The following is an 18,067-nucleotide window of genomic DNA, read 5'->3' as shown; positions in this document are numbered from 1 at the left end:
CAGTATCTCAGGGAGCATGTGTCTGTGCCTCCGGTTCACCCGGCCTCCAAACCAGAAGAGACTCCAAGACAGTTGGGGGTGTTGTTTTAGTCCACACAAGTCATGGAAGTATTAAAGAGAGAAAAATATACCTTTCTCCTGGGACTGAGATTTTATCACTTTAAAACTGAATCATTTGAATAGAAAGATGAGTTCTCCCACAGCCGGGACTCGGCTTCTCTGTGATAATTGCCATAAGGTAATTATTATGCAGCTTTGTGTGTTAGAATGTGTCCTCAGCCAAAGGACTTTCTGGCCCCAGCAGTCAGGTCATTGCTCTTTAAAAGCCAAGCGTCAGTCCAGACCTTATAGGACGATGATTAGCAGTGTTTCTATGGTTTTGTACCATTTAGCCTGGCAGCATCACCTATACCAGCAGTAATCTCACTGTGGCTGGAGAGCTCTTGCCCTGTGATCCCCCATGAGTTTCGTTCCTTGGAACAACTTAAGGGAAGAATGCCAGAAGTCTCCTTTCAAAACCTGTTCCTGTTGGAAAGGTTTATGAACCAGCGAAAACTGGGCTGGCGCAGAGGCATGAAGGGAGGAACTGCCACCTAGTGGTCCAAATTCTGAAACACACTCCTGACTCTAAGGAAGGCAAAAGAAGCAAGCCACTTTGTGGAAAATGCCAATAGGAGATCGAGGGATATAAAGAAAGAAATGCAGAGAACCTTGTGAATGTCTCACCAGAGAGTGAATGAAGATGGGTAGAGGCTGCCCAAGAGCAGGGTTAGCTGCTACGGAGGCAGAGCTGTGGAGCTGGAGGCCGGAGGTCATATTATAACATAGCATCCCCTAGGAAGGTTTCCTGCACGTGAGAACCAAAAGTAACCACCCAAGGGCTACGTCAGTCTTGGAACTGGACTTTACCCCATCCCGAAGCTATGCACTAAGCAAAAACTTAATTCTAGAATACAAGAAGAAATCTTATCTCTCCAGGGACCTAAGACAGGAACATATGTGGTCATGGAAGAATGACTGGACTCTAGTCAGAAAGTCTGGGAATAGCAGAAATTGGAGGTTAAACAAGGTCTAAGAGTGACTGGCTAACCACAGGCCTGTCGTTAGAGAGGCACGAATTGGAGGACAGTCTGCCTCCTAGTCTTTGCCTAGAGGAACCTGCTCTAAAACTCTTCCTGGGGAAAGATAACTAGACCAGTGGCTCTCAACCTTCGTAATGCTGCAACCATTTCATACAGCTCCGTACGTTACGGTGACCCCTCCAACGATAAAATTATTTTTGTTGATACTTCATAACTGTCATTTTGCCACTGTGTAAATACCTGATATTCAGGATATCTAATACGTGGCCCCTGTGAAAGGGCTGCTGGACCTCTCCAGGGGTCACAACCCACATGTTAATCGCTACTGCACTAGACTGTGTTGAGTTTGGAGATGGAACGGAGAAGGACATAGGTCCCTTCCAGTCTGACCTGCATTAAGGAACAGATCAGTTATTGGAACGGCTTGAGAGTAGTCACCCGTCACTAGCAGTGGGTGAGTAGGCCTATACAACTGAACCAACTTTGCTTTGTTTTCCCCTTTAGGCAGAGCTCACAGTTTGGAGATGAAAGAACCTTTAATGACCCGTCGTTGCTGGACAATCTCCAGAATAACCATGTAAGTGACATCGGAGTGTTATCTGTCCCTAGGAGGTTAGCACTAATGAATACGTCTCAGATTTCCTTCATGGATATTCCCTTCATGTTTTTACTTACATGATTTTTTTTTAGATTTATTTTATTTTACGTGTGCTAATGTCCTAAATGCCTCCAAAGTCCAAATGCTTATATCTTTCCCTAGATTTGAAGAATTCTCTGCTGCAGTTTTACTGAGTCTGTTTTTCTGTTCCCCCTAAGTAGGAGGTGGAGTTTGGGGGTATTGTTAGACTAAACAGAATTTAGATATTATTAAAACTAGAAGAAAATTGAAAAGTAAATCGAGGACAGAGTTGGGGAAACCCCGAAGGAGGAACGAAAGCATTGTAGATACGACAAATAGGGAGGGTAGAACAGACCAGTGCAGAATGATCTCCAGGTGATATATCATCGGTCAAAAGGCCTTCCTTGCTTATAGTGTTGGAGAATGCCTCTCTTCTCCCTCAGATATCTATGACTTAGCTCTGTTGGTAAGCGAGCACCTGCCCATCTTAGGACTGACTTACCACACAGCTGGAGTGTCTACTGAAGTTAACTTGCACCTGTATTTCCCCTGCCCAGACTGTCGCAGCCCCTCATGCAGTGCTGCCTCAGCTTTCTGCCCAGCTCCTGGTTTGTGTCCTAACTGATATGCCAGCATGCTGCCCTGGATTGCGAGTCGCACAACCTCCTTGGCTTCTGCCATCCCTCACGTACATCAGCACTCTGCCTTGAGCAACTTTTTCTTTCTTCCTCTAGAGGCCTTCTTTCATTTCTCCTCTGAGGCCTTATGATTAGTTCCATGCCGTTCATCCCAGTGGAATTCTCCGTGCTCAGCTCTTCATTAGCCTAGGACTTCTTCCATATATCTATCTCCATCTCTCATGAATAGCCACATCTCCTGTCACCTCACATGACATTCGCATATTCTCTTCACACTTCTCAACAGGCTGTGAATAAACATCACTGTCACTAGTGTCCTTACAAGTCCAAGCAAGCTTCCTGAGGCTGGGACCATCTGTGCTTTGCCCACTCTCTTAGCATAAGCATAGAGGTTTTGTTTCCATAACCTGATTTAACCTTCTCAGTTGGTTCTCTTTATAATGGGAGGTTATACCAACATGGGCACACCTTATTTTTCTTTATTAACTTGAATGACATTTCTCTCCAGAAGCCAGACATAAAGATGCTTAATATTTAGTGTCTAGGTTCTTTTCTCATCAGATCTGAGATGCTTACAGAAAGGATTCAGTCTTCAGTCTCCCTCAAGCCTCAAGAATTGATAGTGCTCAGTAATTGTTTGTGACACGCACACACACACACACACACACACACACATGCACGCATGCACACATCATTATGTCCTGGGTTAAGGTAGCCATTTTTGGAGAGAGAAACGTCAGCATTACAGAGAGCCACACACATCATCATCATCATCATCATCATCTCTACTTAAAGGTTAGATGCCTGATATTTAAATGCGGCTAGAAATTATAAACAAGCAAGTGAACATTTTACATATCTCTTCTGTCCACTAAAGACCAAATTCATCATCTTCTTCTACCATTTCTATTTAGAAGCACAAAAATCATGTTAAGTAAATGTTTATAGAATGAATGAGGAAGTACAAAAATGAGTAAGTTGAGTTCCAAATAGGTTTTCTTCATAACAGATACTGGCTGTGATCCCACGCCCCCAATGCGTCCCAGCTGTACTCTCAATAAATGGCCATGAAGCAACGTTTCTGCCATTAGTGTCAGATGGGTAAATAAAAGGGGGTGAATTATGTGTTTATTCCTCACAGCCAACCGCACCTACCATCTGTGAATTTCTCACAATGATGGCCGTCTGCCACACAGCTGTACCGGAGAGAGAAGGGGACAAGATCATTTATCAGGCAGCATCGCCAGGTACACAGGAAGCAACGATGGGGTAGTTTTCTATAGAAAATTGTCCTGAAATTTGTTGTTATGCATCTTAAATTTCCAATTTAATTTTTAAAAAAAATGGAACATAACCAAATTATGGTTTCATATTTTAAAAATCCTAATTAGAAACTTGGCTTTCAGGATTAAATGTGTGTGTGCGTGTGTGTGTGTGTGTGTGTGTGTGTGTGTGTGTGTGTGTTAAAATATGTTGCTTTATATATGTGATTTTTTTCCCAAAATGAATTGTATGGAAATTTGAGTAATTAAAATATATACAAGGGAATAAAAGCATTTATATGTGTGTAATTGTTTCCCTTCTAAATAAGAATAAACTCTTACATAATGGACTTTGCACATAGATAAACATGAAAAGGGAGATTTGTTTGCCTAAGGAATACTGCTTGCTATACATGGTTTTGAATATAATTTGGCTTCTCTCTTTAGGAAATGGTAGGGCACCTTTTCCATATTCACTTAGGGGAGGAAAGTCTCTCACACTTCGAAGGATTCCATAAAATATTATAAGTTATCAATGTTTGCTATTTAGACTTGATTTTAGACTTTTTTTCAAGATAAAATGAGGTATATAATCCAACATTTTAGAAAAATGATGTACTTTGTATTTCAAAACCATATTCTAATCTTGTGTTTATGACTTGTAAGATGCATCAAATTCCTAAACCAGAGTAAAAAATATTGCTGCTTCAGATAGAAAGTGTGTGTGTGTGTGTATCTGTCTCTGTCTGTCTGTCTGTCTTCTTATCCCTCTCAGCAGAGACAGGACTTAGTAACACAGTGAGGAAAGCAGCCAACATAAACTAAAACCTCTGTGCACTGAAAGTGCTTCAGATCCCCAGGCACTGGAATTAACCTTTAGGGGGGGAAAAGATAATATGTAAAAAGACTTCCTGACATTTTTTTGGAGAGCAGTATTCTCAAGCATGTGCTTCATAAAGGGGTCTTTTCAAGCTTCCTCTCTTGGGAGTGGGTAACTGACAGTGAGTAACTGACAGTGGGTAACTGACAGTGGGTAACTGACAGTGGGTAACTGACTGACAGTGGGTGACTGGCTGACAGTGGATGACTAACAGTGGGTGAATGACTGACAGTGGGTGACTGACAGCGGGTGACTGACAGTGTGTGACTGACAGTGGGTGACTGACAGTGCGTGACTGACAGTGGGTGACTGACAGTGAGTGACAGTGGGTAACTGACAGTGAGTAACTGACAGTGGGTAACTGACAGTGGGTGACTGACAGTGAGTAACTGACAGTGGGTGACTGACAGTGGGTGACTGGCTGACAGTGGATGACTAACAGTGGGTGAATGACTGACAGCGGGTGACTGACATGTTCAGGAACATAATGCTCATTTCTCTGGTGTCATCATATACATAAGACAATGGATTTCAGAGCATAATGAGACAGATTCTAACCAAGCAGAAAACTATCAATGTCTTTCTGTTTGCATGTGTTATACTTTTCTGCCCTCTATTTCTTTCACCTGTTCCCTGTCACAGATGAAGGAGCACTGGTCAGAGCCGCCAAGCAGTTGAATTTTGTCTTCACTGGAAGAACTCCTGACTCCGTCATCATAGATTCAGTAAGTCACTTGTGTTTGAAGGGCTTTTTAGAAACTGTGTAATACATTCATGTAGCTTCAGAGACAATGGCAATAAGGAAAAGACTACAGTGAAACTGATGGTTCCTATTCAGGAGCATCATTGTCATCCTTTGTCCGGTTCTTTAAACACTCAACAAAATCGTGGCTGATAATCTGCTTGGTAGAAGATATTGATTCTTCCAAACTAGACATATCTACTGATTTTCACTTCGACTAAATGGAGATTTATCTCCCTTGAATCATCCTCCCATTTATTTCTTCTCTAGATTCCAAATAGCATTAAATTTTTGGTTATGTAAGTATCCAGAGGGGTGGGCATAGTGCATTGGAGGTGGGAAGCAGGAGAATCTGGAATGTGGTGCCAGCTTCAGCTACATAGCAAGTTTGAAGCCAGTCTGGGCTACACGAGACCCAGTCTCAAAATGACAAACGACAAAGAAGTAATTATTCAGGATCTGCACATGACAGCAGGTGATATCCACGCAGCTCCTTGGCAGACTGCATGACAGGTTACAAGGCTAGTCATCAAGAACATGTGAACACATAATGAGGCATGATGGTGCTCCCAGTGCAGAGGCTAAGATGGAGTCATAGAAGCAAACGTCAGCGAAGTTTTAAAGAGTTTTCTGAAAAAGGAAAGCCTGCTTTGGTCCATACTCAGTTCTCAGTTACTCAGGAGCAAAGGAAATTTGCATCCACTGAGGACTTACCACGGAGTGTTCATGGGGGCTGTGGCGTAGGTTTCCCCAAACCAGAACCCAAAAGAATGCACATCAGCAAGAGAGGATAAAAAATCTAAACAATAAGAGTGACTTCTTGATTCTGTAGCCATGGGGATGAGTCGTAGAACATTTACGTTGAAGAGGGGAAGTGCCAGGCGTTGAGGAAAGCGTCCTGCACAAGTCCACCTGTGTGCAGCTGGAAATTTTGCAGATATGATTTATAAAGATAGAATTTTGAACATTGATTACCCTGGGGTAGGGAGGAGATTGATTGGAAATGGAACACGGGAATTTATGGGTCAGATGTTCTGCGTCTTCGACCAGGTGGTATTTACAGAGGCGGAACCTTCATCAAACTATACGATTTGCCCTGAAGATCTATGTTTCTTTAATGTAATTGAGTTCTCATCTTGAAAATTATTATTAAAGCTTCTATTGTGTTCATAGCTAGACATCTTTGTACTTGGTGTATTTTTTCCTTTAAACTATTTCTTTTCTAACTTAAAATTTTATCTTAAAAATGCATTTTTCTATTATTTCCTAAAGATAAAGTTTTGGTTTTGTTTTTTTTGTTGTTGTTGTTTCTTGTTCTTTTTCTGACTCCTTGAGCATGGGCTCATGGGTAAGTTAGTAATTTCAGCACAGTCACAACAGATAATCTTGTCTGTTGGCAGATCTGTCCCCCACACTCTATTTGGACCTCAGTAGTTCACAGTCCAGCTTCTGTGATCCTTGGAATTCTTTTGAACCCTCCCCTATCGTTCACTTTTTTCATTCATCTGAAAGTTTAGTGAATTCTCTTTCATAATTCAGAAAGGGTGAGGGAAAACTGTTCATATTGACATTTTTCAATAAATTTTATGACCTGTGATTATTTCTAAGAATCCTAAAATATTTCCAATTCTTTTATTCTGCAGCTGGGGCAGGAAGAAAGATATGAATTGCTCAATGTCCTAGAGTTCACCAGGTAAAGGCACTTGTGCTATAATTCATGTGGGGGGAAAATACATTTTCATCCATTATTGGTTTTTCCTATATGTAGCTGGAATCTATCCTTTACTTTTATTTGTGTGTTTAGGCAAGATAAGATGTTCCACACAGTTTATGTGTCCTGTCTGTAGATAAGTCATACACAGGTTTCTTTAGAGTGCAGTACTACATGACTTCTGCTGGTGGCTCAAGAAGTCCTTTTGAAGTGCAACTACCTGAGTCACAAATACAGAACTGGCCAAAAGTCCCATGGCTGGTCTGTTAGCCAGCTTTCTGATATGGTAGCAAATGCCTGAGATAATCACCTTCTGAAGATGACCTCATTTTGACACACTTTGAAGGTTGCACTCCATGATCAATGGACCTTGCTGTTTTGGACCTCAGTGAGGCCACACATGAGAGAGGGACACAGAAACGAGCGAATCAGGGTCTTCAAAGATTGCACTCACACTCATGAGACATGTCAGAACTTCAAAGGACAGAACAAGAAAATGGACCCAGGTTTCACAGTCCCTCCAAGGTTATGTCCAATGCCTAAAGACTGCCCACTTTTTAACCTCCTGATAGCACCTCTTTGGGATCAGTCCTCCAACACGTGGGCCTTTGGGAGAAGATTTCAGCCCCACACTATTAGCATCTAGAGACCCCAAAAACAGTTAAACTGAGAGGCAACTCGATTTGTGTGGAATGCGATCACTAGGAGTTGGCAAGTCTTCATGGTGATTGTAGTTGCCTTCTGTTCCCTTGTCTCTGAGAAGTAGGAGTTACCATCCCACAGGAAGGAGCAGAAACAGTAAGTGTCCCATCCACTCCTTTCTTAGAGTGAAAGAATCTAGGCTGTATTAGTTTCCTCCTCAGTAAGACAAGATACCTACCAGGAGGAACAAACAGAAAGAGGTTTATTCTGGCTCAGGTTGGGTTTTTGTTTGCTTGTTTTGTTTTGTTTGGGGGATTTTTTGTTTGAGGTTTTGGGGGTTTTGTTTGGGGTTTTTTTGGGGGGAAGGGGGTTAGAAGATAATGTCATAATTGACTTTAATGTATTTTGCTACCAACATGGCTTAGATGATCATTTCCTTGATCATATACATCATGATGTCATAGGACACCATGATCATAAACTTAAAACTGAGGTCGGTGACTCAGTAGCACACAAAAGGAGACCATTCAGTGCATAGATTGCCCATATATTTACAACATGGGGAAGAAGCCACTGGTGATCCTGTCCTGATGGAGGAACGTTTAGAAATGCAGTACGGTCATTCTGATTGCACAAGACACCTGACGTTATTATCCTGTTGTTCTTCATGTCAAGTTGCTCCTGAGGTCTCTGTACACTGAACACCATTTTGATTCCAGTGCATCTGAAGCCTTGAATTCTAGGACTCCATGGTGAATGTACTTCCTCAGATTTCATTTCCCAGCATCCAGAATAAATCTCCTGTTTACCGCCATCAACAGCAAAGTCTGGTCTTTTTGTCATAGACATAGCACATCTAACAGTGAGGGCAGGGAGCTGTAGCAAAGACGATTGTCTTGAGCTTTTGGCCATGAGTATATCCACGAGCTCAGGACACAGTTGGGAAACTCCCCCCACTACCGCATAACCGGATGATTATAGCACTCGAGGGGCAGGGTGCCCCTCAATAGCTAGATTGGCCATGCCTTGCAGGAGGTCTTTCAGTACAGGGCTGGAGAAGTCTGGCTCATGTTTTAAAGGGAGACAGTTAGACAAGGTGTCTGGCGTTCCATCTGTGGTGCCAAGAGCTTTTTGCATGTCCAGGAACAGAGAGCTCAGGGCCAGGAGAAGGGCTAAGTAAGCCATAACCTCAGCGGCCTTTCCCCCAGGAATCCCTTTCAGCCTAGTAGGCCTCATCGCCTCAAGTTGTCAGGACTTCTTAACAGTTCCACCCAAGGTCCAAGGATCAAATACAGGAGCTTATGGGGGACATTTTTATCTTCTTTCTATGACCTAAACCTTCAGTTGTATCACTTCTACTCAAGACTAATATTACACATTGTTGCCTGCCCACCCTATGTTCTTCAGACTAATGGATCTTACTATGGGGTCTTTAAAGATTGTATGTTACCTCTTAAAGGACACTTCAAAAATTAAAGGCCCATGAGAAAGCAATGGTTTGAGGGAAGGAAATGCCCACCTGTTTTCTTGAGCTTTCTCCTGCATAAGCAAATTTGCATGCTTCCTGGGAGACACAGTTCCTTCTGAATGCTAACTCTGGTTGCTATCTTGATCTGGAGTGACCATGTGACCAAATAACAGGATCTGGCCAGATACTAAACATTACCCTTGATATGTGTTCCGAATGGCTCGGAGGAAGGCATGGGAAGCAGAGTTAATTTCCTAGGACAGAGCATGGCTCATCTCTGTCTCCATGAGAAAGTGTCCTTCTCGGCCCTGTTTGTTATAGGTGATATAAGCAGCATGTAAATTAGCACATAGGTATGTTTTTGGACACTCTCTGCTTATGGAACGTGCCATGGGAAGAAATAAATCAGAAGTAGGACTTCCAGTCTTTGATTCTGTAGTGAGGGTTTGTTTAAGCACGGGAAGGGGAACGATATCATGCTTTCAAATAGTCTCCGTGAATGTGAGCAGTTTCTATCAGGATAATGGTGGTGAAATTGATGAGAAGTTGATGGGTGGTTTTTGGTTTTGGTTTTGTTTTACAACTATTTGAGGGAGGTCAGTGGAACTTTGCTGTCGATTTGGAGGGGTAGGGTGGGAACAAAGAGAAGGAAGGGGAAGGCTAGGATCCTAGCACAAACATCTGGGTATTTGAAAATTCCCTATACTTAGATGACAGACATGGGAATAGGAGCAGATGTGGTGGATGAGATATTTGGAAACACTATGTTTCAGATGTCTGGGAGACATACCAATGGAAGTATCCAGTAGAGGATTAGATATAAGAACCTGAAACATGAAGCCAGAGCTATGGCTGAAATACCCATTTAGTAGTCACTGGTCTTCCAGTGATACTCAAAGATTAAAAGTCAAGAGGATCTCCTGAAGATAAAATAAAGATCAAGGGGAAAGTGAAAGGCTGATAGCTGAGCCATAAATAATTCTAACTACTAAGTATTGAATACGAATTAAGAATCAGCCAAATCTGGTGGCACAGGGCTGTAACCCTAGCTATTTTGGAGAAGAAGCAAGATGATCACGAGTTCAAGGCTTCCTTGGGCTACAGACTAAGTTTAAGGCCATCTCGGGCCACTTACTAACAGCTTGCCTTGAAATAAGAAATGGCCTGCAGGGTAAACTTCAGTGATAAAGTGTTTGGCTAGCATGAGCAACTATTGCAAGAGATTTGGAAGGGAGGGCATCTTTAAACTAAAGTCTTTGTTGTTAAAGACACACAGGACAAAAGTAGAATGATACATGACCCAGAGCTGAAAGGACTCTCAAGAAGAGTGCTTAGATGAGGATAAGATTTGTAGCAGAGCTGTGTGACTTTGGAGCGAAGCTGTGGAGAAAGTGAGGCAAGTGAGAAAAGCCGTCATAAGCAAGGAATGGGTCTTAGGGTTCCATTGCTGTGAAGATACACCGTGACCAAGACAACTTTTTTTAATTTTTATTTTTTATTAGATATTTTCTTCATTTACATTTTAAATGCTATCCCCTTTCCTGGTTCCTCCTTAGAAAGCTCCCCATCCCCTCCACCTGCTCACCAAACTACCCACTCCATCTTCCCGGCCCTGGCATTCCCCTACACTGGGGCATAAAACCTTCACAAGACCAAGGGTCTCTCCTCCCATTGATGACCAACTAAGCCATTCTCTGCTACATATTCAGCTACAGCCATGAGTTCCACCATGTGTTCTCTTTGGTTAGTTGGTTTAGTCCCAGGGAGCTCTGGAGGGTACTGGTTAGTTCATATTGTTGTGCCTCCTATGGGGCTGCAAACCCCTTCAACTCCTTGGATATTTTCTCTAGCTCCTTCATTGGGGACCCTGTGCTCTGTCCAATGGATGGCTGTGAGGATCCACTTCTGTATTTGCCAGGCACTGGCAGAGCCTCTCAGGAGACAGCTATATCATGAGCCTGTCAGCGAGTTATTGTTGGCATCCACACTAGTGTCTGGATTTGGCGGATGTTTATGGGATGGATCCCCAGGTGGAACAGTCTCTGGATGGCTATTCCTTCAGTCTCTGCTCCACACTTTGTCTCTGTAACTCCTTCCATGGGTATTTTGTACCCCCTTCAATAAGTATCTACACTTTGGTCTTCCTTCATCTTGAGTTTCATGTGTTTCCCGAATTGTATCTGGGTGTCCCGAGCTTCGGGGCTAATATCCACTTACCAGTGAGAAGGCAACTCTTATAAAGGAAAATATTTCATTGGGGCTGGCTTACAGTTCAGAGTTTAGTCTGTTATCGTCATGGCAGGAAGCATAGCAGCACACAGGCCATGTTGTGCTGAAAAGGTAGCTGAGAGTTCTATATCTTGATCTACAGGCAGCAGAAGGAGGCTGTGTGCTGCACTGGGCATAGCTTGAGCATAGGAGACCCCAAAGCCTGCACCCACAATTATACATTTCCTCTACCAAGGCCACATCAACTCCAACAAGGCCATACCTCCTAATATTGTTACTCTCTATGGGTCAAGCATTCAAACACATAAATCAGGTGTCATTCTTATTCAAACCATCACATTCCACTTCTTGACCCCCATAGGCTTGTAGCCATACCATAATGCAGAACTGTATCCAATCCGACTTCAAAAGTCCCCATAGTCTGTAACAGTCTCAAACTTGCTTAAAAGTCCAAAGTTCAAAGTCTTCTGAGATTGATACAATCTCTTAACTATAATGCCCTGTAAAATCAAAATAAAAAACAGATCACATACTTCATATAATGGCACAGAACATAGCATTACCATCCCAAAACATAGGGAAGGAAGCACAGTGAGGATATACTGGACCAAAGAAAGATGCAAAACCAGCTGAGCAAACTCCAGATACTGTATCTCCATGTTTGACATCAAAATGCTCTTCAGATCTCCCACTCTTTTCAGCTTTGTTGACTGCAGCACACTTCTTTCTCTTGGGCGGGTTCCCAGTTAGCTGCTCTCCTGGGCAGGTATCCCACAGCTCTGGCATCTCCAGTGTCTTGGGGTCTCCAAGACAATCCGGGCTTCACCTTCATAGCTTCACACAGTGGCCCTACTGGGCCTCTTTGCAGGGACACCCCTGATATATTCCTGGCCTTGACAACTTTCCTTAGTCATGAGGGAGATTCCATAAGCCCTTTCTTCTATCCTTGATTCTAAAGCCAGAACCACATAGCCAAAGTTGCCAAGTTTTGCTGCTTGCTGGAGCTGGAACACGGCTGCTTGTTTGATTACATTTTCTGTTTTCATTGTTCCCTTCACTGCCCAAGCTCCGGCTCTGATAAAAGCAGAAATATTTCTCCCTTGTGTCAAGAAAACAGGATGGAAGAGACAGCTCAGATAGCCAGATGTATAGGCTGGAAAATGTGAGAGAAGGATTGTAGGTGAGTCTGAAATGTAGAGTCTAGAGCAAGAAGGAAGTGTGAGGACTTGGAGAGTGACGGACGGGTGCTGAGGCCTTGCAGGGCTGAGGGAGGTGGCTTCACAGAAGAGGGAGATGTACGGGTGGTCAGTGTAGAGCATCTCTGCCTTGTACTTCCCTATTAGTCATCTCTGACTTGGTGACTTTTCTCTGCAATGGCCATTTGACTCTGATGGATCTCAGAAGAGAGTTCCTAGCTTTAGATATCTTGCCAGAGGAACTAAAGTGATGAGTCGGGGACCATTAAATCAGAACTGGACTAAGTAAGACCATGAATCAAGAAGGACTGAGTTAACAAATATATAAGAGACACATTTACTTTATTGGTAAAGTACAGTATTTCCACTCTGTCTGAGGCTTCACTTCTTCATAGGCAACCATACTCTAAAAATATTTGATGGAAAATTCTAGAAGCAAACAACTTCTAAGTCTCTGATACCTTTTACTCAGGTATATCATTGTATTTGTTCTCTTAGCAGCTGTTGTTAAATGCTTACTGTGTCCAACAAATTAAACATTGTTAATAGGTATATATGTACAAGAAAAATGTATTATTGGGCTGATACCATCCCCAGTCTTTGGCATCTGCTGGGGTCTTGGTCTGTACCCATCTCGAAAAGGAGACTGCCACAATCATTAAAAACAGTAACGAAGGCTTATATTGTTTCTTAAAGTAATAGCATTTGCTTTCATCTGTAATTATTTATTTAAAGTTATCATTTTTGTTTTTAAATTTTAAAATGATGCATATAACTCATCTACTAAGATAATAACTCAAATAAATTTAAAATGTAACATATTAAGCACAGGGCTCCTCTAGAGGGTATTAACTCTTACAGGCATCTGGGGAACTGATTTGTTTATTCCTTTAGAACAGTGGATGATACTCTGGTGATTTTTAAAAAAAAGTAAAATGTAACTTTCCAAGGCACCCAGTTGTACACTCAGGAGATAATTTGTCTATATGGAAGAATATGGTTCATAATTTGGTCAGATTGATTTGTTTTCACTGCAAGCATGAAGATGTGTAAAGCACATGAAAACCATGTCTGTGCGGAGCTGCAGGATGATGACCCATTATGGAAACTCTCTTTTTCATTTCAGCGCTAGGAAGAGGATGTCAGTGGTGGTTCGCACTCCATCCGGGAAGTTACGGCTGTACTGCAAAGGAGCTGTAAGTTTTTCCTTTTGCCTTTTGTGGTTTTGATTTATGATGGCTTATAATGTACGTGTTAGGCATCCTGCGATGGAAATGCAACACAGATGTTTTACATGAAGCTGATGACATCCACTTTTGTTGGTGTTTTATAGTAAGTGCGTTCGGCCTCTGCTGGTGAAATGTGGAATCCCTTCTGGGTAAATCCGATGCATTGAAAAAGTCTGGCATGGGGTACTTTTGTAATTCAATTTTTAATACATGATATTTGAGGTTTGTGTTATATTAGCTATGTTAGCAGATGACTAAATACAGAAAATATTTTTAAATTGTATTAGGATATAATGATACACTCCAATTTTAATCTACTTGCCTAAAGACCGTAAAAATGGAGAGAGGGTTGACTCACAATTATTGCTGTAATTTCTCATTTGGTATGGCTTGTTTGTCTTGCTTTAAATATTACAGGATTGATGATTGTTGGCTTGCTTCAGAATGTGAGTAGATTATATTGGCAGAGATAGTATTGTGTATTCCAACTGAATTTTCCTATTTAAAACATGTTTACACTCATGGAAAAATGAGAAGCCCACCAACCAGGGCAGTTCTTTTTGCTAAGATCAGTCAGGATTTTCCTCCTGAGGTGCCCTTTGCCTAGTAAGCCCTTTGCACATTCCAGCTTGGAATGGCACAATTTTAAATAACTGTGCTCTGTCCCATGGAAACTGGGAAACTAAACTTAAGAAAGCCAACCCTTTTGTTTAAATTCCTGAGAAAGTTAAATTCCTTGGTTTTAAAGCCTTGAAACACAGTTTTTGAATGCCACAGGTTCTTCAAGCACTTTGGTAGAATTATTTCATGATGTCTCCTGAATTTGGTTATACAGTTTCTTTGGTTTTTGTGATCCCGTTGATGAGGACATCCAGCAAGTATTCATCTTGAATGTTTTATCACCAGGCTTTGAGCTGGATTTTTAGAGATGTGAATATAAGACCTAAGTCATCTCAAAAGCTTAAGTCTAGCCAGGGAAGAACATAAAAAGGTGATTAGGCTGTGGTGCTCAGTCACGTGGCAGAGATCTTCCAGGCTCCCACTCTCATGGTTGGCATCTGTCTGATTTACCACACCCAAATCACACCCTTCCTTCTTAAAAAAAAAAAGTTTGAACATTCTACTGCTAAACTTTTATTAGAAGAATTAAAGCATCGTAAACTTATAAAAAAAAATGGATTTTTATTTTTAATCACAGAGATTGTTTGCACATATTAACTTCCGTGTTGTATTTTTTTTTCCCTCTCTGAAATAGGGTTAAGTAGTAAAAAAGGCTTAAACACGAAAACAGCAAGGAATGTCTGAGAACCATAGTTTGTAGTTTGATGTAGAATAGCTGTACGTGGACCAGGCAGAAGGGTTTGTATGACTTGGCTTTGGGTGATGGGTTATGTTGGGTTTGTCTCCGTCCCTGCGCTCAAGAGCATGATATTGGGGAAGATGATTTGAGGGCTGCAAACAGAGGCAAGCAGAGGTTCCAGTTGAGCCTTATCAACTCTTTCAGGCAGGAGCTGCTAGGGATGGATGGAGACAGGCACAGGGAAGACCAGGGAGGAAGATTTAGGACTTGGTAATTGATGTTTGCAGGTGCTGAGGGAAAGGATTATCGGGGATCATTTGGGGATTTCTACTTGACTTGCTGAGTGGACTAACACCAACTTATCGAGATAGAGAGCTGGGGGCTGCCCAGGGCTATGAGGTGCAGAAGCTTGGGTTTCCCAGGAAAAGAAATTGGAGTGAATTTATCTGGAAAAACGACTCAGCTGCTTTAAGCATACTTGCTCCTCTTTCAGAGAGCATTGAGTTTGGTTCCTAGCAACCAGGCAGCACCAGAGGAGCCTTTTCCTCCTCTGGCCTCCAGGGGCGCCTGAACCACGTGGTATACATTCACACAGCCGCCCCAGCAAAAGACCAGCTCTTCTCTCCACTTTCCTTGGTTGCATGTAGTTCTTTGTCTATAGGCGGGACCCCATGAGATTTCACCCTTCCATGTTTAGCTTTCCTGCCATTTCTAGGAGACACAGCCTCACAACAAACTTCTTGGTCCTCTGGCTGCTATAATCTTTTTACCCGCCTCTTCCATGATATTCCCTGAGCCCTAGTTACAGGTGTTGTGTTGTAAATATATCTACTAGGGCTGGACTCCCCATGATGTGTTGATTTCTGCATTATGACCAGTTGTAGTTTAATGTCAAGGGGTCTGTTTGCTACAAAGGGACGCTTCTCTAATGTGAGGCGAGAGCTACACTTAGCTGTTCGTATAAGGCCGAGTTTTAGAATGTAGTTAGGAACTGTAGTGGGTTCTCTTCTAGGATCCATAGCACTACTAGTGCCAGAGAGTTGGCTAGGTTTCTAATACCAGGCATGATTTCTCTCCCACTGAGCTGGCCTGAAGTCTAATTTGAGAACTCAGGTGCAAGCCAGCTCCTCTACTCTGAGGATAAGACTAAAGGGCTGAGCTTTCTATTCATGCAGAGAGGCTGAGGAAAGCTCATGCCAACCCCTGCTCAGGCTGGAAATCCGTGAGGCTGGCATGCATTCAGGAAACTCCAGAGCTCCAGGTATATGTGGGAATCTCACACCAGAGGAGCCAGTGAACACCATAACCGGAGAGGCATGGTTTCACTCTGGATTAGACCATCTGTGTAAACTGCTCTACCTCAGGATGTTTGGAAGCTCAGCATGGCAAATAAAAGAAGTTCAAACCATTTTCATTCAAAAAGAAATTGGAGAGGATATCTAATGCACATGCAAGATGAATTCAAAATCGTAAGCAACTGTTATTTTTTAATGGAGTGAATTCTAGACACAGTTGAGGGGAAAATAAAGTTAGTAAATTAGAAAACAGTACTGAAAAATCCCATGTAAAATACAGTATAAAGACATAGTGACTTAAGAGTCTCTATAAGGAAGATAACCTTGTTTTGCTTATTTTTAAATTTAAAAATAGAAGCATATATAGTTTACAGTTTATATCTACAATAATAGCCAATTATTAAAAAATACCACTCACTCAAATAAAACTTTAGTTCATTCATGAATTTTACTCTAAACCACGAAAGACTTGAGAAACTTGACGGACACACTTGATCCTAAAGGAATCTTAAATGAAGTATGCTGTGAAGAGACACCGTGACCAAGGCAGCTCTTAGAAAGCATTTAGTTGGGGGCTTGCTTACAGTTGCAGAGGTTATATACTCCTGGGTAGGGAGCATGTTACTTAAATGGACTTAGTCACTGTTCTATTGCTGTGAAAAGATACCATGACTAAAGCACATCTCAGAAAGCATTTAGTTGGGGGCTTGCTTACAGTTGCAGATGTTGCATGCTCCTTGGTGGGAGCAAACATGCAGGCAGGCACTAGAACCACAACTGAGAGCTACACGCTGATCCTTAGGCAGAAAAACTCACTCCCAGTGACACACTTTCTCCAGCAAGGCCACACCTCCTAATCCTTCTAATCCTTTCAAACAGTTCTACTCCCTGGTGACTAAGCATTCAAATATATGTGCCTATGGGGGCCATTCTTATTCAAACCACTACAGTATGTTTTTAGGGCTGGCCTTTTGGTGTGTTCTTCCCTCAGGAAGACTATTTCTTCCACCACCAGCATTCCTTAGACCTCAACCCTACACTAAGAACTAAATGCAAATAGTCTTTTTAAAAATATATTTTAGGTGAGGCTGGGGAAATAATGGGTAAAACGTTTGACCTGCAAGCATGAAGGCCTAAAGTTTAATCCTCCAAGCCCATGTAAACGTAACAACTGAATAGCATGAGCTTGCAATCATAGGAGAGGTGGAGACAGGAGGGTCTCTGAGGCTTGCTAAATAGTTGGCGTAGCCAACCTGCAAGCCCCACAACCCAGTGAGAGACTCTGTCTCACAAAAGTAAGATTGAATCTTCTGAAGACTGGCACTGGAGATTGACCAGTAGCCTCCACATGCATATGTGTGCATACCTGCACACACACACACACACACACACACACACACACACACACACACGTATAAAAATACATTCTTAAATCTAGATCTGACTTTAAATTTGCATCAAAATCACAGTAAGAGCCAGAGGTGTTGTACCTCAGGCCTAGGATCTCAGTGCTTGGGAGGTAAAAACAGGAGACTCAGAGCTCAAGATTTTCCTCAGCTGCATAATAAATTAAAGCCTGCCTGAACTACATGAAACCCTGTCTCCAAAAAACTAAAAAATGAAATAAAAAGATAAAAAATAAAATATCCAATAAAAAAGAGAGAGAGGAGGGCTGGTGAGATGGCTCAGTGGGTAAGAGCACCCGACTGCTCTTCCAAAGGTCCAGAGTTCAAGTCCCAGCAACTACATGGTGGCTCATAACCATCCGTAACAA

The 18,067-nt window shown here is 42.2% G+C and overlaps 1 protein-coding gene across 4 annotated transcripts in view; it reads left to right on the top strand.

Moving 5' to 3' along the window:
- Nucleotides 1–18,067, top strand: part of Atp8a1 (ATPase phospholipid transporting 8A1) — a 226,668-nt gene that overhangs the window by 94,692 nt on the left and 113,909 nt on the right. For all 4 annotated transcript variants that reach the window (XM_021211312.2, XM_021211313.2, XM_029545002.1 and 1 more), the window contains 5 exons: nucleotides 1,587–1,659; nucleotides 3,481–3,586; nucleotides 5,124–5,206; nucleotides 6,867–6,916; nucleotides 13,596–13,665. In XM_021211312.2, coding sequence (XP_021066971.1) covers nucleotides 1,587–1,659; nucleotides 3,481–3,586; nucleotides 5,124–5,206; nucleotides 6,867–6,916; nucleotides 13,596–13,665 — 382 coding nt within the window. The remainder of the gene's footprint in view (nucleotides 1–1,586; nucleotides 1,660–3,480; nucleotides 3,587–5,123; nucleotides 5,207–6,866; nucleotides 6,917–13,595; nucleotides 13,666–18,067) is intronic.

Source organism: Mus pahari, chromosome 13 (genome assembly GCF_900095145.1).
Source record: "Mus pahari chromosome 13, PAHARI_EIJ_v1.1, whole genome shotgun sequence".
Classification (NCBI taxonomy): domain Eukaryota; kingdom Metazoa; phylum Chordata; class Mammalia; order Rodentia; family Muridae; genus Mus; species Mus pahari.
This window is presented reverse-complemented; position numbering and strand designations above follow the sequence as displayed.